This window comes from Myodes glareolus, chromosome 9 (assembly GCF_982192425.1).
Source record: "Myodes glareolus chromosome 9, mMyoGla1.1, whole genome shotgun sequence".
Taxonomy (NCBI): Eukaryota; Metazoa; Chordata; class Mammalia; order Rodentia; family Cricetidae; genus Myodes; species Myodes glareolus.
In genome coordinates, this window is record NC_142034.1 from 28094385 (window position 1) to 28114796 (window position 20412).

Below are 20412 nucleotides of genomic sequence, written 5' to 3' on the forward strand. Positions count from 1 at the left end.
CAAAACACGCATATACTTAAAGATAAAAAGAAAAGAGAAAAAAAAAACTGGGCTGGAGAGATGGCTCAGAGGTTAAGAGCACTGACTGTTCTTCCAGAGGTCCTGAGTTCAATTCCCAGCAACCACATGGTGGCTCACAGCCATCTATAATGAGATCTGGTGCCCTCTTCTGGCATGCAAGCATACATGGAAAAAATGTTGTATACATAATAAATAAATAAATTTAAAAAAAGAAAAAAAACTAAAACAAAACTAAAATTTTTGCAATGTTTTTTTAATTTTTTTTTTTTTTTTTGAGACAGGATCTCATGAAGCCCCACTCTGGCCTCAAATTCCCAGCCTAGCCTAGGGTGACCTTGGAGAGGATGGTCCTCTACTTTTATCTCCCCAGAGTTGAAGTTATTGGCCTGAGCCTCCAGGTCTTGTTTGTGTGCCTTCTGATGATCAAACCTAGGGCTTCCTGCATGTCATGTCTACCCACAGAACCGCAGCCTTAATCTGTCACTTAACCATCTCAGTCACCTGTTTTCTTATCTGAGTGACGGGCTGGGTGAAGGAGGCTGGCTGTGTGTGTGTGTGTGTGTGGGGCTAACCAGAGTAAAAACAAAGAACACAGTGAGCTTTGCAAATCGTCTTTCTTTGTAAAGTTGGATGGAGACAGAACTATGGGAAAATAGCTGATTAGTTAACTTCGGATTCCTGGAGGTTGTTCCCACCCCCACCCTTAGGAATCGGACTCAAAGCCTTATGCATAGAAGCTCTCTACTGTGGAGCTCTATGCCTGTCCCAAAGGACACGTGCGTGTGTCCACGTGTGAACGTATGTGTGACCACATATGTAACTGTGTGTGTGTGACCATGTGTATCTGTGACCGTGTATGTGTGACTGTGTGTGTATGTGTGACCATGTATGTGTGTGTGGTCATGTGTGTGTGTGATCATGTATATGTGGTCGTGTGTGTGTGACTCTGTGTATGTGTGTGTGTGATCGTGTATATGTGTGTGTGAGACAGTATATGTGTGACTGTATATGTGTGTGACCATGTAGTGTGTGTGATCGTGTGTGTGACCTTGTATGTGTGTGACTCTGTGTGTGTATGCATGTGTATGTGTGTGTGATTGTGTGTGACCATGTATGTGTGTGTGGCCATGTGTGTGTGTGAATGTGTGTGTGAACGTGTATGTGTGTGTGACCATGTGTGTCTATGACCATGTATGTGTGGTTGTGTGTGTGTGTGTGACTGTGTGTGTGAGTATGTGTGGTCATGTGTGTGTGTGTGTGTGTGTGTGTGTGTGTGTTAAGACAGAGAGGACTTTGTTATTACATAGACTGAAGCAGACCTGTTTAGGAAATAAAGCTATTATCTCCTTTTTCCTTATCTGAACATTTTTAAATGTTCAGGTTAATAGTTGAGTTTTATTTGATAGCTGGGAGCTCTAGACAGGGTGACTTCATTTTAATTTTTAGTCTCATTTGCCAGAGCCCAGGGCAAACACCTAGCTCCATACCAGGATCTCCTGTAATTTGTTGTAGGGGTGGGGTGGGGTGGGGTGGGGTGAGGTGGGGTGGGGTATGGCTGATGTTTAGTGTGTGGTGTGTATATGCACGTTGAAATAGGGGAGAGGTCAACTTGAGTGTCTTAAATTGCTTTCCACCTTGTTTCTTCATGTCGGGTTTGTGTGTGTGTATGTGTGTGTGTGTGTGTGTGTGTGTACAGCTTGTGAGAATTCTCTCCACCACGCGGATTCTAGGGATCCAACTCAGATCAGTGGACTTGGCAGCCGGCTGAGTCACCTCCTCTTTCTGAGGCTGGCTCTCTCACTCAATCTGGGGCTCATAGATTTGGGTGGTCTGACTGACTCCTCTCCCCCAGTGCTGATTTTATAGGCATCAGCTACAGTGCCAGCTTTTTACGTGGGTGCTGAGGTTCCAAACCCCGGTCCTCACTCTCGCATGGCAGGAACTTCGTTGGCAGAGCTGTCTTCCCAGTCCAGGCTCCTGCTGTTTTAACTGAGCAGTTGGAACACACTTGTTTTGAATCTTTCAGGCAGTATATTCCTATAGGTGGAATATGGCTATTCTGTGTTTCACTTTTGGAAGACCACACCCTATTTCCCACGATGGAACCCTTTTATACTCTCACCAAGCAACAGGCAAGGACTCCGGTTTCTGCACATCGTCAGAGATGCTTCTGATCACTATACTCGGGTTTTTTGTTTGTTTGTTTATTACCTTCTACTTTCTTAGTAAAAATAGCTCATAATAATTGTGTGTGCGTGCACACACACGTTCGTGTGTGCGAGGGTGCACATGTTTGTGCTACAGGTGTAACGTGAATATGCGTGTGAGGCCAGATGGCCCCAAGTATCATTCCCCTCAACTCTGTCTACTTTGGTTTTTAAGACAGAGTCTTTCATTGGCCTGCTGCTCTCTGACTGGCCTGTGAGCCTAAGAATCGTCTTGTCTCTACCTCCCCAGAGTTGGAATTTCAAGTATACACCATGGAGTCCTGCTTTTTGTTTGGAGCTTTTTGTTTGTTTGTTTGGTTGGTTTTTCTTTTATTGTTTTCTCAAAACAAGGTTTCTCTGTGTAACAACTCTGACTGTACTGGAACTCACTCTGTAGACCAGGATGTTGGTTTTTTGTTTTGTTTTTTAGACAGGATTTCTCTGTGTGCCTTGGTTGTCCTCAGACTCACTCTAGAGATCAGGCTGGCCTTGAACTTGTAGAGATCCTCCTTCCTCTACCTCCCACATGCTGGGATTAAAGTTGCACTCTACCAGCACACCCAGCTTTTTACATAGGTTCTAGGGGCCAAACTGGGGTGTTCATGCTTGTGTAGTAAGCAATGTCCTGAATTATTCCTGAAGCCCCTCAGAGAGAGTAGTAGTTTTGATTTGCATGTTGTTTGCTTGCTGCAAAGATGTATGTGTAGACCAGTTCTGAGAATTGAACCCAGGGTCTCATATACACAAGAAATGGTCTTCCACAAGCTGAGGCCCTAGGCCCCTTTGTCCATGTTCAGCAGGCTGTTTGCTGGGGGTTTCCACACATTCCAGACACTTAGGCTGCACACGCAGTGTGAACACGAGTTGCCAACATTGAGACAGGAAAAGAATGTTGTTTTTTCTTTAACTTCCTTGTTCTCAACTTCTCTTATGAAAATAGATCTAGACTGGCAGTCCCACACACTGACCCTCTAAGGGCACCTTTAGGTGAGGTTGTGTTCCGTCTCTTGTCCCTCATACTACCTACTTGACTTCAGTCCTGGTCACAGAGGGCCTTGGGTTTTGCAATCCGCCGTTGAAGCTGCAGAGTTACGTCTCTGTCGTTATTGAGACTTGTTGGCTCTGCTGGCCCTTCCCCAACTCTTCCAGCTTCTCCCATGCGCAGTAAGAAGCACACATTTAGCAGCTACCCTGTGGGGCCAGGTGTTCAGGGTGTGTGCAGAGGAGTGAAATACTCCGGCCTTTGAAGTGGCTAAATGACTGGGGTGGTTCCTGTGTTTACGAGCAAATGATACTGGTATGAGTTTCTAGAACTCTTTTTTTTTAAGCGTTTTATCTATTTATTATTTTATGTTTTTGATTTTTATGTTTTGTGTGTTTTCGCCTGCATGTGCATCTATATATATATGATATGCGTGCAATGCCTGTGGTGGCCAGAAGAGGGCGTGTGATCGCATGTGTCTTGGGGTTTCTACATCTGTGAAGAGACGCCGTGACACAGCAACTCTTAGGGAAACGTTCAATTGGACTGACTTGCTTACAGTTCAGAGGGACATGGTGGCATGTGGGCACACATGGTACTAGAGCTGAGAGTTCTACGTCTTGATCCACAGGCAGCAGGAAGTGACCCGAACACAGTTTAAGCATAGGAGACCTCAACACCCACTCCCCACTCCCCCACCCACCCCCACCCCCGCTTCCACCCTCCACCTCATCCCACCCCACGTTCCCCACACCCCACACCCCCCCACACCAGTAACACTCTTCCTCCAACAAGGCCACACCTCCACAAATGTCACTCCCTCTGGTGGCCGCTTTTCTTTCAGACTACCACACCCTGGAACTGGGGATACAGACGGTTGTGAGCTGCTGTATGGGCGCTGGGAATTGAACCAGGACTTCTGAAGGGGCAGCCAGGTGCTTTTAACTGCTGAGCCATCTCTCCAGCCCCGAGTTCCTAGAACTCTTAATTCTTTGGAGAAACTGCCAGCCCCCGCTTAATACTGCCCTACCCTCCCAGTAGGTAGAAGTATGAAAAAAAGTGGCACAGACGTTAGACACTGAGATGACGGACCTTGGGATGAAGGCAAAGGAGAAAGGGCAGGGGAGCAGGCCTGACAATAACATGTGGTGGTGCAGCCAGCTTCCATTCCAGTCTAGCTGTTCCTAGCCTTTTTGACCCTTGACATCTTTGTCTGCATGTATGCCTGCAGGCCATAAGAGGGCACCAGACCTCATTACAGATGGTTGTGAGCCACCATGTGGTTGCTGGGTTTTGAACTCAGGACCTTTGGAAGAGCAGGCAATGCTCTTTAACCACTGAGCCATCTCTCCAGCCCCCTCCCCCCCACCCGCCGACATCTTTGCACATCAGCCTCCTTACCTCGAGAATGGGTGATCTTGATTCTCATCCATACTTCAAGATGGGGGCTGGCCCGGTACTCATGTGTAGCTCATCCTGGCCTCCTCTCAGCATCCTTCCAGATGCTGGGATTCCAGGTGTGTGCTAAAGACTCCTGCTTTCTGAGGAGGATGGAAGGAGATGGAGCTGCTTTTTTAGGGACAGCTTGTCTTGGCTGACGCAGGACATCCTTACTGGGGCACCAGTTTCTCTTTGCCTGTTGCCCTGTGGTGCTTGAGGTCACCAGGTGGTTCAGATGCTGCTGCCTCTTCTGATGCAATAGCCTCTGCCTTTCCACAGCATCTGGAAGTGGGAGCCTGGGGGTTCTGCCTATGGAGCATGGGACTCTCCATTACCAGGCACTGTCTCTTACTCAGACCTTTCGGCCGTCTTTCCTAGTGCCACCATCCAGTTCCTAAACCCCTTGCCCGTTCTGTCTTTGATCTTGGGACCCAGAAGAGACAAGCTGGCCCATTGAGGAGCCGAGAAACCCAAGGCTTTGGTTCCCAACTCTGGGTTCCACCACGGGCTTCACTGCTTCCCCAGGAAGAACCACAGTGACTGTCGCCCTCCAGGAGGCAGGGCCTGAGGTGCAGAGGTGATAGCCTTTGTCAGCTCTGTCTATCCCTGCATCAGCATCCCCGGGCACCCCTTTTATCGCTTCCAGGAAGATGCACAAGGCTTTTGCCCCCAGCATAGGATGGCCTTGACCCTCTCCTGCTGCTTGAAGGTTAGGAAAAGAAAGCAAGTGAGGATAGTAAGTTTACAAGATCTGGAGAGGGTCCGAGGATGTAGTTCGGTCCCCAGCAGAGAACGAAGCTGGATGTGCTTGTGCAGGTTTGTAACCCCAGCAGAAGTTCAAGGCCATTCTCTGCTAAGTCGGTGAATTTGAGACCCGCCTGGGATACATTAGACCTTATTACTTTAAAAAAAAAAATCCAGAGAAAACCTATTGGTCCTCAATATACCAACATATTGTAAACAGCTGAACTGCTTATTAGCTGGGTGTGCCAGAATGTTGGTGCCAGGGAGGCCCAGCCTGGCACCGGTCCAGTCCGTGGTTCCTCTCTCCACAGTTCTGGAAGGGTGAATCTCACCAATCCCTTGCCCATCGGAGGCCTCAGTTACGTTCAAGGCCACACCAGTCAACTCCTTGTCAACTCAACTGTGGGTGAGTGTCTGGATGCCACAGCCCAGAGGTTCCCCAACAGAGAGGCCTTGGTCATCGTCCATGAAAACATCAGGCTGAACTTTGCACAGCTCAAGGAGGAGGTGAGTACTGACCTTGAACCTTCCGAGAGCGGCTGCTGGTCCCTGGCTGTTAGAGCTGCAGAGTGGGCACGTGCCCGTGAGGGCAGTGTGCTGGGGGCTCCTGAGTGCCCCACTGTTGGCACTAGGAGACAGAGGCGGAAGTGACCTAGATACCTCCGGCCCCAGGGGGTCCTGGAATATTTATCTCTTACGTTGACATCCTACCTTCTTTGCCTCGAGCCCACCGAGGCCTGGCAATCCATTTATTCTTAGTGACTCCTGGGCTAAGCTAGAGAGTAGGAGTCGGGGTCCCTCCTGCTTGTTTTCACCTCACTTGTTCCCCATCTGTCTGTACCAGGTGGACAAAGCTGCTTCCGGCCTCCTGAGCATTGGTCTCCGCAAGGGTGATCGGCTGGGCATGTGGGGACCCAACTCCTATGCGTGGGTGCTTATTCAGTTGGCCACTGCCCAGGCAGGCATCATCCTGGTGAGAAGGGGTTTACCTGGCACAACTGGGCATGTGGAGGAATGTCATTCAAGGGAAAACCTCTTAGATACAGAACCAAACCTGTGTCTGTTTGGCTTCTGGCTTGGTGTCACTCAAGGCTCACCAAAGAGCCCTGGCTGAGTGTAGATGCCGCCTTGCCCTTTCTGAGGGGAACAGTGAGAGAATGGGGTCTCTTCCCAGGACACTGAATCGCCTGTTTGTCCCCGCAGGTGTCTGTGAACCCAGCCTACCAGTCCACAGAACTGGAATATGTCCTTCGAAAGGTACCGCTTGCTCCTGGTGGAGAAGGGTGTTTCTCGTGAGGTTTGATAGAGGCTGATGGGATGAGAAAGGGCACGCTCAGTGGATAACATCACCCAGTGTCTCTCCTCGGGTTCCATATGGTTGGGAGGAGGTTTTGGCTCCACAGAGAGAGTGTGGGAAGTTATAAGGTACTGGGGGTGGACTGTGTGGGTCAGGATAGTGTGTGTGTGTTGCTGCATAGGTGTGTCAGGATAGCTATTGAGGTATATGAGAAAGAGAGAAAGACATTAGTGAGGGCTTCTAAGTCTGGGGCTTCCTGCTGATCACAGGTAGGGGGACTTTCCCTCCCACAGGTAGGCTGCAAAGCCATTGTGTTCCCTAAGCAATTCAAAACCCAGCAATACTACGACATCCTGAAGCATATCTGTCCCGAGCTGGAAAAGGCTCAGCCGGGGGCCTTGAAGAGTAAGAGGTGAGTTTATCCTGGGTTTGGGGACATCAAGTGACGTCTCGGACTCCTACTTCCTACCCAAGGTGGAGTTGATGTCTTCCTGGGCTGTCTTCCAGCCGCTTGTCACCATTCCCTCTGTCTCCCAGGCTCCCAGATCTGACCACAGTCATCTCAGCGGATGCCGCTTTGCCAGGGACCCTGCTTCTGGATGACGTGGTAGCAGCTGGTAGCAAGGAGCAGAATCTGGCCCAGCTGCGGTACCACCAGCAATTCTTGTCCTGTTACGATCCCATCAACATCCAGTTTACCTCGGTAGGACGGTGGTCTCCAGTCCCAAGCCTAGATGAAACCTGTGTCCTGCCTATGTGGCCTCTGGGAAGGGGAGATGGTAGAGAAAGTCAGGGGAGCAATGCTCTCTTCTGCCTCTGGCCTCCAGCCTTCCTCTCTGTCTCCGGAAATCAACTGGTGTTTTTGTTACCTGCCCCTTCTGGGTCCTGTTGCTTCCAGCACAGAGAAGAGTCTCCAGGGCTTGGAGAGGGAGTTCATGGAACCCATCAAGGGGAATCAGGCTCAGGGAGGGAGTTTCTCCAAACCCGTGCAGTTAATTAGTGTAAGAACCCGCTGAGCCACCTTATATGACATATAAACAGGACAAAGCCAGCGTTGTTGTGTTCTCTTTTGCATTTCTGCATCCTAACATCTGGCCCTGCACAGCTCACTGTGTATAAACAAAAGAAGGAGATGGATTCAGGACAACCATGTCCTACTCTTAATGACTCAGCCCCTCTGGCTTCTCTGAGCAGTGGCCAAGGATAGGAAAGAAACACGGAGAAAAAGACCAAGTTGTCACTTGCTTATCTTCTTAGGGGACTACTGGCAGCCCCAAGGGGGCCACTCTTTCCCACCACAACATTGTAAACAATGCCATCCTGATTGGCCAGCGTCTGAAGATGCCCACAAAGGTGAGGTGGGGATGGGCACTGGGCAGGTTTCTACAGGCTGCCAGAAGCAGCTGGGCAAGGAATGGGGCAGCTTGCTGGGCTCCCCCTGCTGGTTGGAAGAACTGACTGCATGATAGACCCAGCCCCTGTCTCCATCTCCAGACTGCAGAAGAGTTGCGGTTGGTGCTGCCCAGCCCCCTGTACCACTGCCTGGGCTCCGTGGGGGGCACAATGGTGTCTATAGTGCACGGTGTCACTCTCCTCCTGTCTTCTCCAAGCTTCAATGGCAAGAAGGCGCTGGAAGCCATCAGCCGAGAGAAGTGGGCATTAGGGGACAAGCCACCTGTGGGCTAATGAGACCCTCCAAATCCTCACTCCTGAACCCACTCCCCTTTTCTGAGATGCTTTCTTCCTCCAGCCAGGAGATCTTGGGGGGGTGTTAGAGAACCAAGACCCACCTTGAGTTTCTTCCTGTTCCCCACAACTTTGATCTGTACTGAGAGTTCATGGTGGAGAGGGAAGGGGTTCCCTCTCACTTCTAAACCTAATCTTGAGTGCTTCCCTTGTGCAGAGGCACCCTCCTGTATGGCACCCCCACGATGTTTGTGGATGTTCTGAATCAACCGGACTTCTCCAGTTATGACTGCTCATCTCTGCGTGGAGGTGAGATGCAGTGCAGTCAAAGGCATCAACGCTTGGGGCGGCTTTGCCTCCCTGACCCTGCTGAGGCCAGTTTTTTATGTAGGAGGCAGAAAGGGGCACTGTAGAAACCTGGGTGAGAGGAGGGTAACCCTAAGTGACCCTGGATGCCGGGCTAACCTCCGCTTTTATGTGTTGTATGAAGGCTCGGGGTCTCACCCCTTACATGAGGAAATGAAGGGGCTCTACTGGGCTAAAGAATGGGGAAATGCACGCCTTCAATCCCAGCACTCGGGAGGCAGAGACAGGCAGATCTCTGTGAGTTTGAGGCCAGCCTGGTCTACAAGAGCTTGTTCCAGGACAGGTTCCAAAGCCACAGAGAAAACTTGTCTCAAAAAAAAAAAAAAAAGAATGGGGGGAAATGTGTTAGCTTCTCTTCTATTTGTCTGTGATACTGGGGACTGAACCCAGGGCCTCCTATATGCCAGGCAAGTGTTTTATGACAGAACTGTATCCCCGGCCCTTTACTGACTGTTTTGAGACAGGAGCTCACTAAGCTATCCTAGCTGACCTTGAACTCACTCTGTGTCCAGTAGAACTTGCAGTTCTCCTGCCTCAACCTTCCAGGTTGCTGGCGTTACAGGCCTGGACCACCAATCCCATCATCCTTTCTTCCTGATTCAGGTGTGATTGCTGGGTCCCCAGCACCCCCCGAGTTGATCCGAGCCATCATCCGCAGGATGGACATGCAGGAGCTGGTGGTGAGTGATTGTCAGAGCCCGGATATGTCTGGGAAAGGCCTGACCTGTAGTAAGTAGGGACTGGCGAGCAAGACCAGAAAGCCGAAAGGTCAACCTCCAGGTATTCTCTGCTTCCTGGAACAGAGCTGAGACAAAACTGCGTGCTTATTACGCACCTGGTAAGGCGTAGGGAATGGTGAGAGGGAAGTGAATGTTAGACACACATAAATTTATGTTTATGGAAGTCTGGTGCAGAAATGCAGCGTGGGAGGATGTGCAGCCAAGCACTGGTATTCTGTTAGCACATCCTGGCATGCGGGGACTGGGGACATGGACTTGAGATCCTTTCTGGCAATACGGGTGGGACAAGGGCCTGATGTTTGTTTCCAAATGGCCGGGAAGGAGGGAACTGAGGACGGTGGTTAGAGGCGTGTGGCCTTCCCAGTGACCACTGCATTTTGGCTCTGATGGACTCAGAGCAATAGCTTCTTTGAGAGGAGCCATGGCAGGGTCCAGACACAGTGGCTGGGGGGAGGCTCCGTGTCCTCCCTTGGACCCCATTAGGTGGAGCTAGGGTGATAACAGAGAGTCCAGTGCCCCCTGCCAGGATGTGTCTAGGTGTGGGCAGCTCTGTGCATCAGCAGAGGCTGTGGGAGAAGGTGTGGATGGTAGGAGGGGAGTCAGTAGTCACTCCAGCAGAAGAAGGCAGTCACCGGGACTGGCTAGGACGGGACCTGCAGTGAGGGAAGGATGGTTGTTAGTTCTTCAGTCACCCAGACGGCATCGGAGAGAATGGCGGAAGTCCTAGGCCAAGCCCTTGGAGGGGGAGACCCAGTCCTTCCCTCCTTTTCCTGTAAGCAGAGGATCTGATCACCCCTCCAGAGATGACGTCATGGGAGACAGCAGCACCCTGGCTGGAATCTCCAAGGGCAGACAATGGTGGCCTCCCTGCCCGGCCCCCACCTGTTTAATGTCGGCCAGCTTTCTTGGACCTCTTGGTGGGGGATTTGCAGCTGCGGAGGGCATCTGTGTCACGGATACGCTGACCCTTGAACTTGGCTGGGGAGGAGCAGGTAGCATCTGGTCGAGAAGTCTTGGCTTCCAACCACCTGCAGAGACAAAGAATCTCTGAGCTTAGGGAAACTGAGTGGGAATGCTTGGGGAAGGGACGGTGACCAGGATGCATCTGGCCCTAGAAAAATCCGAAGCTGTCATCTTCATTTGACAAGTGGGGAAACTGAGCCTCTCAGTCCCAGACCTACTAGATAGCCATCCAGGTTGCCCTACTGCGAGACCCTCGTGTGAAGGAGAACCTGGGGTTATACGAAAGAATATGCTCACCGCCGAAGGCCACGGAGCTGGCAGGTGCATTTCCACGGGTTGTTGGTGAGAGTGAGGGTTTCCAGTTTGTCAAAGGGGAAGGTGGAGGGCAATTGGTTCAGGCGATTGTTCTCCAGGTGGACGTGTTTCAGTGTGGTCACACCCAGGAAGGCGCCATCGGAGAACTGGGAGGTAAGGAAGGCAGAAGCGAGAGAATCTCAGTTCCAGTGTCCTGGCTTTCCTAGCTCTCCGCTCACTGGCCAGCTGCCAGGACACAAGCCCCAGCCTGTTGAGGAGCTGCGATTTTCCAAGCAGAATGACCAAGTTGTCTAGATGATGTAATCCACAACAACTTTTTTTGAGATGGAAGGTGTCCTTTCCAATACGAAGGTGGAAAATGTTCAGTCCTTTGGCCAGGGTCACCTAGCCAGTAAACAGTAGCTGCAGGACCACGCCCTGCCCCCCACCTCCAAGGCAACACCCTCCCTGCACAAACACTGGGTCTGTGGAGCAGCTGGAGCTTGGCTTGGAGAGCCCAGACTGGCACACAGTGAACCTGGTCAGTGTTTGGTGGGATGGGCAGTGAGCCCAGGCTCCCCACATCCCTAGGGTCCCAGGATTTCCCCCAATACTGTCCTCATTGCTCCTCTGTCAGATGCTATTTGTGTTTACCTTGGTGGGAACTTTGGCCAGGATGGACAGTTCCAGAGGAAACGTATTGGTGCCCTCATCGGAGCCCCAGTGCCACAGGTCCTGTCTGGGCTCCCCATTCCAGATCAGCCCCCATATGTTGTTCTACTGCCCACCACTCTGGCACTAGGGTGGTCTGCTTTCATCTGGAGTGAGGCCAGGCTGAAGAAGATCTACCCAAACAAGGTTGGCTTCTGCCCAGGTTAGCATCTACCCTCAGCCCCCTGTCTGTGACCTCTCTCACAGCCCAGGTTGGGATATGACAAAACTGTCCTCTATCCTGTTCTGGTCCTTGCCCAGATCTCCCGGCTGAAACTGTGTGCCAGAGTGATTTTTCTAGTTCCAAGAAAGGGGTTCTGCTCCTGCATAGCCCCAGCTGGCCAGACTGATCGAGGAAGGATTGAGGAGAGGGCAGGGGTCTAATGGCTGGGGAAGACAAAAGTCAACAGGCTGCCTGGGGGTGGGGGTGGGGCAGTGAGCTAGTCTGTTCTGTGAGGAGATGCTTGGGGACTTGTGCCGAGGATAGCATGTGTTCCTTCACTGGCCCCTTGAGCACCAAACCTGCATCTTGGTGGAGCATTTGGTCTCAGTGTCTTGGTTTCCCTACTCAGTTGAAATGGACCTGAAGTTGAGTGAAACTGGGTGTTTGAACCCACAGAGGGGATGGGGGCATCCGTCAGGGTCACTGGGGGGTCTGGAAGAAGTCTCCTAAAGGCATTTGCCCCCCGCCCCCCACTTAACCTTCAACGCCTCATTTTACCTTAGCGCACTGGCCAGCCCCCGCCAGAAACAGGGTCTCTTTGTGAATCTGAGTCACTCAGCCTCTCTGTAAGGTGCCTCAGCAGACAAACCTTCCTTTATGGGATGGCAGGCTTACTGGAGACTGGGAAAACGGCAGAGGAGGGGTGGAAAACCCAACAGGAAGAGGTGCTTACTGCTCACTGTGGGGTTTGGGGCAGAGGCCCCTTGTGAGACCAGAACAGCCCAAAGAGTGTTGCTGAGAAGCATAGTGACCAGGTGAGGGAGAGAGGGATGGGGTGACGTGTCAAAGCCTGAGAGAGTGGTGGCAGGGCTCCTTGCTTTGGTGGTAATCAGGGGGCAAGGAGTCCAGGAGGAGGAGGGACTAGGCTGGCCTCCCAGCAGAGGAGCCAGGAGAATTCTGCAGCCAGGGCACTCACCTTCTCCAGGTTGGTGTTGTCTAGCCAGAGTGTCTCCAGGTATCTGCCGAAGGACTGGAAGGCGTTGTCTGGAATGCTCTTCAGAGGGTTGTGGGATAGCTTCAGCTCCTCCACCACCCGAAGCTTACTCAGGGCAGCAGAGGGGTAGCTGGACAGCTGGTTCTTGTCCAGGTGGAACTTGGCGAGGTTCTCCACATCATCCAGGGCTCCAGGCTGCAGGGAGCTGAGGGCATTTTCCGACAGGTAGAGCCAGCGCAGGTCCTTGGCACCCTGGAAGGCTCCAGCTCTCAGCTCTCGGATTTTATTGTTGTTGAGCTGTAAGATGAAGAGATTGACCAGTGGGGAGAGCAGCCCCCTGGGCAGCTCCGACACTTTGTTGTGGTCTAGATAGAGGTAAGTGAGTTCAGTCAGGTCGTCGAAGGCTCCGGCTCGCAGCACCCGGATGTCGTTGTGGGACAGGTACAGGTAGATGAGCTGCTTCAGGCCTCGGAAGGCACCAGCGGCCACCTCCCGGATGTTGCAGTGTTGCAGGTGCAGGGAGACCAGGTTCGGCATGGTCCGAAACGAGTTGGCAGGCAGCACTGGGAAGTTGTTGCGCTGGAGGTTGAGCAGTTTGGTTGTCTCTGATACCTTGGGGATCTTCTGCAACCCCACCTTGTCACAGATGACATGCTGCAGGTCGCCATGGCAGTGGCAGTTCTGGGGGCAGGCGGCCAGCGCCGGCAGGAGGATGGCAAATAGGACCAGACTGAGTAAGGGCACTCGGGCCATGGCAGGGATGCCTGGAGCCAGGGCTGGGGGCTGCGGCTGCGGGGCGCTGGCAGCAGCAAGTCCTCGATTCTTGTGTCTACCGGCCCATTTATAGGGCCGCCCTGACCGCATTTGGCAGGGGAGCCAGCTACTACGTGGAGCATCGAAGCCACTGATTTAACCCCCTCCCGTCCAGAAATGCGTCCCTGTCCTCGATGGCTAGGGGCTCTTTCCACAGCAGGTGACCATGCGGAGGATTGGGGACCTTTCCCCTGAGCCCCAGCCCCTTGCTTCCCACTCGCAAACTCTATGCCGCACATCTCTCTATTTTCCTCTACCTGGACCCCCACCCTGGGGGTAGGATAATAGGTGTGTTGAGGACCTCTGAATTTCCACTGGGCAGAGGGAGGCGTTCCCAGAACTTATTTATTTGCTCAAGTTTGAGTCTCCACGTCCCCTTCCCCCATACACCCTTGGCAGACAGGTCACCCTGGATTCGGGGAGGGAGGAAGTGGGGCCCGACAGCCGGATGCGTCTCACCGCGGTTAGCCAGCCAGCGGCGCTTTAATGGGTCTGTTGTGCCCAGCAGGCGAAGCGTGAGAGCCGCTGTGGTTAGGGCTCCATATTCTGGGTAGACCCTTCTCAGTTCACCCCAAGGAGATGGGAGAGCTGGTTGATGATGCTGGTTGGCAATGGTACCTTTGCCCCTGCCCCTTCTCTGAGCTGTGGCATCCATGGATATGGGCTTTCCCATGACCCCTGTCTATCAGTTCTGGGTTTCTTATTCTGTCCTTTGCACCCGCATTCCCCTTTTCTGGGGCTGAAAGCTAAATGGAAAAATGTTGTGTGTCGTGGGGAAGGGGGTAGTGAACCGCAGGACTGGCAGCACACCTGGAGACCACAGGCCACTGAACAAGCACAGTTGCACATTCCCCTCCTTAATCTCCCCAAACATCCCCATCTCGGAATCCTCCTCTCCTCCGCGGTTAGGACCCACCCCTAAGGGGGTCTCAGAGTGGCGGCCTAGTGGCGCCAATGTGTACTTGGCAGAGGCCAGACATGGGCAATGACCCCAGGGCTGTGTGAGCTGGTGGGAGGTGGGGGGGGGGGGGCTGGCTACAGGCGACCAACCCCGGGCCAGATGCTGGGTTGTGGGCAGTCCCGCCCTAGTGGACCCAGCTTCTGTTCACTTGCCAGCCACAGTGTCTGGAACCCTGTGGAGAAGGGAGGGTGAGCAGGCAGGTTACAGCTTTGGCCCAGGGTGAGCTCTGGGTTGCCTGGCAAGAGGTGCTGTCTGTTTGGGGAGATGGGGGAGGAACCATACCCCAACTATGCCAGAACCACACCACCTGATACACAGAAATGGAGGCCACCAAGAGAGACCTGATAGAGTCCAAGGTATCTAAACCTCATGACACCCAATACATAGTTGTGAGGGTTTGGTCCGCAGGCCTGCTCTTCCCCAAACCCTTCTGACCCCTTGCCTCTAGAACTGGGGGTGTGTGGGTCATTCTTGGCCTAGAGGATTCTCTGATGGTATTTAGGCTGGCTGCTAGTTTTTCTGTCGCACAGGGTGTTCTGACCACTGGAGCTGCCACAGGCCTTTTAAATTCCGGCTCTGGCTGTATTTGTTCTGTTTTGTTTTGATGAAAATACATGCACAGGAAAGTCTCCAGAGCTTGTGGGGCACCCACCCTGACACTTGTCCCAGGTTGGAGGGGAGTTGTGTCTGTGTGTCTGTACCACGCCCAGCTAGATCAAGCAAGGCAGGCTGGCTTTCTCATCAAGTTTATGGGGCCTTTGGCTAGAGGAGGAGAAGGACAGGGGATGTTGTGGCCTGAAATCAAGAAGGTAGGACTGAATCAACCTGGAGATGGGAGGGAAGAAGTACGGGTACTGGTGATGCCAGAAGCCACAGGCGCCACAGGGGAATGACAGAACCCTGGCCATCGGAGACTGGCTTTTCTTCTCAGTTTTGTTGCAGATCAGGGGTTTTTTGCAGAGATTTGCCCTTCTGGCTCCTGATCTCTGCCTCTTGTCCCCTCACCCCAGTTCTCACCATTTAGCTACCTAGGGTAGGTCATCTCAGCCCTCTGCTGCCACTCAGTCCCCCCCCAGCAGTCTTTTTGACCCCCTAGGTTGTTTATGGAACCACGGAGAACAGTCCTGTGACCTTCATGAACTACCCCGAGGACACCCTGGAGGAGAAGGCTGAGAGTGTGGGCCGAGTCATGCCTCACACGGAGGTGAGCCCCCAACAGATGCCCTCAGAGCCCACCTCACACCGCTTGAGGACAGTTGGGGCTTCCCATCAGACATCCAAACAGCTCACTCAAATATAGAGGGCCCCAGCAACGGGGGCTTGCTGGACCTGGCCCGACTTTGTGGGTTGAAGCAAGGAAGGGGAAGAGCTGGAACGGCAGCCCTGAGCAGCCGCCAGCTGAACCTCTCCTCAGCCACCCTTCCTGTCTGAGGTGTGTTTTTGCCAAGCCCACTGTCTGTCTTGGGCAGCTAGACCAGACTCAAAAATGAGCCAGAACAGAGATTTTTTTTTTTCCTTTACACAGCTCTGGCTCCAACCATGTAGCTTTATTCAAGATATTACTGAGTTTCTATGCCTCTTTGGGATGTGCCCCGGGGGTTGTCAGGGAGATATCCTTTCTCTCCATCCCCAAAGTGCAGACATGGAAGTGCCCAGACCCAGTTTTCCTTGGTACATTGCCTGTGGCTCTTTGTCTACCAGGATTTCGGCTCCTTCCTCTCCTGACCACATGGCGGAGCCATGCGGTCATCTTCAGTGTCTTTGCTGCCTTGTGGAAAGTGAGGGGAGACAATAGCCTTCCCTTCTACATAGCTTATAACTCAGCATCTGGCCTGCCATCCCTCAGGCCTTCTTCAAGGCTGCTCACTACCCAACCCTGTCCTCAGCACACACACACACCCTCCCCATGGTCCAGGCCTAGTGTGAGTCTCTGCATGGTGACAGGTCTTTATTCTAGCGCCTATTTTTCCTTTCCCCGGAATGGGATGAGCAGATCCAGCAGCTTCATTTCTGGGAGGGTAGGGAGAAAGAAAGCAAAGCTCCCCGCCCCATCCCCAGGAAAGCAAGAGAGTGAGAGGCTCAAGCTGGAAACTGCCTTGCTATCTCAGGCCCAGATCGTGAACTTGGAGACGGGGGAGCTGAGCAAGCTGAACATGCCGGGAGAACTGTACATACGAGGGTACTGCGTCATGCAGGGCTACTGGGATGAGCCGCAGAAGACCTTCGAAGCAATTGGACAAGACAAGTGGTATCGGACAGGGTGAGATGGAGAGGCGATATGGGCATTGTGGCTACCAAGTGGGGCTGGGGTTCCAAGGCCGAGCTCTTAAACTAAACCAGCACATGGAGGACATGGGTTCCCCTTGTCCTGGAGACCTGCTTTCCAAAATTTGCCTGGGCTTGCAGCTTAGTGGTAGAGCTCTTGGATGCCGTGTGTGAGGTCACAGATTGAACCCCAGTATTGTGGGGGTGTGGGAGGAGGGAAAAAACACCTCCAAGGCTTACTGGAGATGTACCTTAGTTTCTAGTGTCCTCGTCTAGCGCATGTGAAGTACTGGGTTCAGTCTTCAGCGCCACATGAACTGGCATAAGGCACACGGCTGTAATCCCAGCTCTTGGCAGAGGGCAGGGTCATCTTTAGCGACGTAGTGAGTTGAGAGCCAGCCTGAGCTACATGAGACCTTGTGTCCACTAATGGAAAACAGAATGGACTGTGGATGCAGGTCAGCGGGTAGGGTGCTTGCTTGTCTAGCTTGCACAGTCCCTGGGCTCTCCCTGTGGGGTCATAAAACCCCAGCATAGTAGTGCCTATGTTTATAACCCTACTGCTTGGGTGGTAGAAGCAAGAGTATTAGACATTCAAGGTCATTCTCATGTGACCCTGTCTCAAAACAAACAACAACCAAAAATATTTTCCTAAATCAAAATGTGTGTCATGGGGGTGGACCTACTTCTCATGGTGATAAGACACCAGGACATCATACGACACTTGCACCCCCAGAATCTGAGTCAGTTTCCAGTGAGTTGTTTGTTAACCAAACACAGGGACCTCTACAAAAGCATCCAGAGCTCTGAACATTGAGACGTCTCTCCAGTCCTTGCCTTCTTACCTCCCTCTCTCCCTGCCTCCCTCCCTTCATCCCTCCCTTCCTCTATCTTTCCTTTTGTCTGAAGCTGAGGACTGAACCCAAGGCCTTGCAAGGCAAGTGCTCTAACTGAGCTGAATCCCCAGCCGTGCGTGTGTCCTTTATTAGATCCGCACACTCGCAGTACCAACACCTGCCGTGTGCCAGTGCTGTTCTCAACCCGATGGGAAACCAGATAAGACTGGGCCTGCTTCTTCCCACGTGCCTGGCGGAAGAAGACAGATAATTTCAGACATCAAAAAGTCAAATGGGGTCACAGGAGAGGAAGTGGCTGTGGCGGAGAAAGAGGATTTTCTTAGACCAGGGTCAGAGAAGGCCACTGGAAACATTTGAGCTGAGATCTAAATGATTAAAAAAGAAGCCATCCATAAAGACAAGCCAATATATAAATAGGAAGACAGAGAGAATGGGCTAGGTGCTGTGCTGACTTTACCCCGTTTCTTCCAGCCTAGACTATAGGCTTCAAAGGTGTTTTTTGTTCCTGCTGGGACTCCTAGAGTCTAGAGCAGCGGGGGACACACAGTAGATGCTTAGTAAATGTTTGGTGACCGAGTGAAGGCGTGAGCTAGTGGACAAGCCCCTTAAAGCAGAGGTGAGATGCCGCTGCTGGGTGTCTCCTTACAGAGACATTGCCACGATGGATGAACAGGGCTTCTGCAAGATCGTAGGCCGCTCTAAGGACATGATCATCCGGGGCGGTGAGAACATCTACCCTGCGGAGCTGGAGGACTTTTTCCACAAACACCCACAGGTGCAAGAAGTGCAGGTGAGGCACCGTGAATCGGGTGCTGGTACCCCAGGATTAGCCAGTGACTAGGAAGGGGGCTTTGCCTTAGGTTTCTATTGCTGTGATGAAAAACCATGACCAAAAGCGACTTGGGGAGGAAAGGGTTTATTTCGTCTTTTACTTCTACATCACAGTTCATCATCAAAGGGAAGTTGGGGCTGGAATTCAAGGCAGGAACCCGGAAGCAGGAACTGAAGGAGTGCTGCTTACTGGCTTGCTCCCCATGGCTTGCTCGGCCTAGGGGTGGTCCCACCCACAATGGGCTGTCCTCTCTCATGTCAATCATCAACCAAGAAAATGCAACATAGGCTTGCCCAAAGGCCAACCTAGTGGAGGCATTTTCTTACTTTGAGGTTCCCTCTTTCCAAATGACTCTAGCCTGGGTCAAGATGACATTAAAAATTAGCCAGCCCAGGATGGCAGTACAGTATTTGTCTTTGGCCTTGGCTAGGTGGTGGGGGTGAAGGACGATCGGATGGGGGAGGAGATCTGTGCTTGCATCCGGCTGAAGAGTGGGGAGACCACCACAGAGGAGGAAATCAAAGCTTTCTGCAAAGGAAAGGTGGGACCCCTGCCCCAACCACCTTCCCTCACCTACCTCTCCCTGTCAATCAGCCCTGGTAGGGATGTAGGGGGTGTTGCCTGATGGACCCAGTTCCCCAGCCAAGGGAGCGCTCTGACCTTGTCCAGCCTCACACTTCCCCTCTCTGCTCTGCAGATCTCCCACTTTAAGATTCCTCGATACATCGTGTTCGTCGAAAACTATCCTCTCACCATCTCAGGAAAGGTGTGTGAGGCGGGGGAGACTGGAGAGGGACAGGGCAATGTGGGGTCTGCTGGGCCTCCTTGCAGAAGGCCAAGTGGTCCCACCTGTTCCTCCCTCAATACTGAGCTGGCGGACAGTAGGAGGGTTGAGAAGTTACTTCCTCCTGTTCGCCCTGGACTTTCTTGGGTTTAGTACTTGTTCCCTTCCCCCACTGTCATTCCCAGGCAGACCAAGGATGGCTGGTTACCATGGCACCAGAGCAGCAGACTCTCACTCTTGTCTTTCTTCTAGATCCAGAAATTCAGACTCCGAGAGCAGATGGAGCAACGTCTAAAACTGTGATGCAAAGAAGGGTCCTCTCAGAGCCCCTCAGCCTTCCCACACAACGGAGAACCCTGCTGGCCCTTCTCAGCCAGCCCAGGTCCTCCTCAGCCTGCCCAGGCTTCTCCTGCATCCTCCCACGCAAAGGAGGATCCTCCCAGCCCTCTCGGGCTCTTTTGAGCCCTCCTTGTGCCCCTTGTCATCGTTGTGACTTGGCATAAAGAGTTTTCTGTTAGGCCGGTGTCTGATTGGTGTGTTCTCTGCAGCTCCTGTGGGGTGGAGAAGGGAGGAGACAGGAAGGGAGCTGGCTCTTCAGACCTTGTCCTGCAGGCCCTTTATTATTTGCTTAATCTAAGCCTCACCCTGTCTCCCTGAAATGCCAAGTCCTTTTCTTGTATGTGTGTGTGTATGCACGCACGCGCGTGTGTGTGGTGTATGTGCAAGAGTGTTCGTGTGACACAGGATCTCACTGTGTAGTCCTGGTTGTACTGCTATTCACTATGTAGACCAGGCTGGATTTGAACTCACAGAGATCTCATTGTTTCTGCCACTGGAGTGCTGAGATCAAAGTCGTGTGCCTCCATGTCTGCCTTCGTTTTTGTTTTTGTTTTTTGGTTTTTTTTGTTTTACTCATGTAATTGTTTTCCAAATTATCACCACAGATTAGTCCAGGAATAAGTAGTGCTGTGTTTCTTTCCCCGTTGCTGAGAATCTTAAAGTCCCTCGTATGCTAGATAAGGACTTGTCTGCTGGCATACGCTCCCAGCCGATAATTTTTCAGTTTTTAAAAAATAACAGATTTGTGGGCGGAGGAATGACTCTGGCTGAGAGGACCTGCTCTTTTTCCAGGGGGTTTGAGTTTGATTCTCAGCACCCACATTTGGCAGCTCACAACCACCTTCGACTCCAGCTCCACAGGACCACATGCCCTCTTCTGGCCTCTGGGGGCACCACACACACCCCCCCAATATGTGCTATATACTTACACAGACACATGCAGATAAATAAAA

At 52.3% G+C, this 20412-nt stretch overlaps 2 protein-coding genes across 2 annotated transcripts in view; one reads left to right on the forward strand and one right to left on the reverse strand.

The window, feature by feature from the left end:
* Positions 1-19637, forward strand: part of Acsf2 (acyl-CoA synthetase family member 2) — a 41694-nt gene extending 22057 nt beyond the window's left edge. Inside the window, exons 2-16 of the mRNA XM_048446940.3 lie at positions 5706-5901; positions 6239-6367; positions 6598-6651; positions 6985-7103; positions 7229-7394; positions 7949-8044; positions 8186-8343; positions 8595-8686; positions 9347-9423; positions 15479-15586; positions 16491-16642; positions 18153-18294; positions 18767-18877; positions 19034-19102; positions 19373-19637. Of these exons, the coding sequence (XP_048302897.3) occupies positions 5706-5901; positions 6239-6367; positions 6598-6651; positions 6985-7103; positions 7229-7394; positions 7949-8044; positions 8186-8343; positions 8595-8686; positions 9347-9423; positions 15479-15586; positions 16491-16642; positions 18153-18294; positions 18767-18877; positions 19034-19102; positions 19373-19423 (1720 nt within the window). The 3' untranslated portion in view covers positions 19424-19637. The remainder of the gene's footprint in view (positions 1-5705; positions 5902-6238; positions 6368-6597; positions 6652-6984; positions 7104-7228; positions 7395-7948; positions 8045-8185; positions 8344-8594; positions 8687-9346; positions 9424-15478; positions 15587-16490; positions 16643-18152; positions 18295-18766; positions 18878-19033; positions 19103-19372) is intronic.
* Chad (chondroadherin) lies at positions 9611-13995 on the reverse strand. The gene is made up of 4 exons (XM_048446941.3): positions 12591-13995; positions 10744-10907; positions 10366-10511; positions 9611-10136 (listed from the first exon to the last, which is right to left on the reverse strand). The coding sequence occupies exons 1-3, from the start codon at positions 13470-13472 to the stop codon at positions 10370-10372; spliced, it is 1188 nt and encodes a 395-aa protein (XP_048302898.2). The 5' UTR covers positions 13473-13995; the 3' UTR covers positions 9611-10136; positions 10366-10369.
* Positions 19638-20412: the final 775 nt, after the last annotated feature.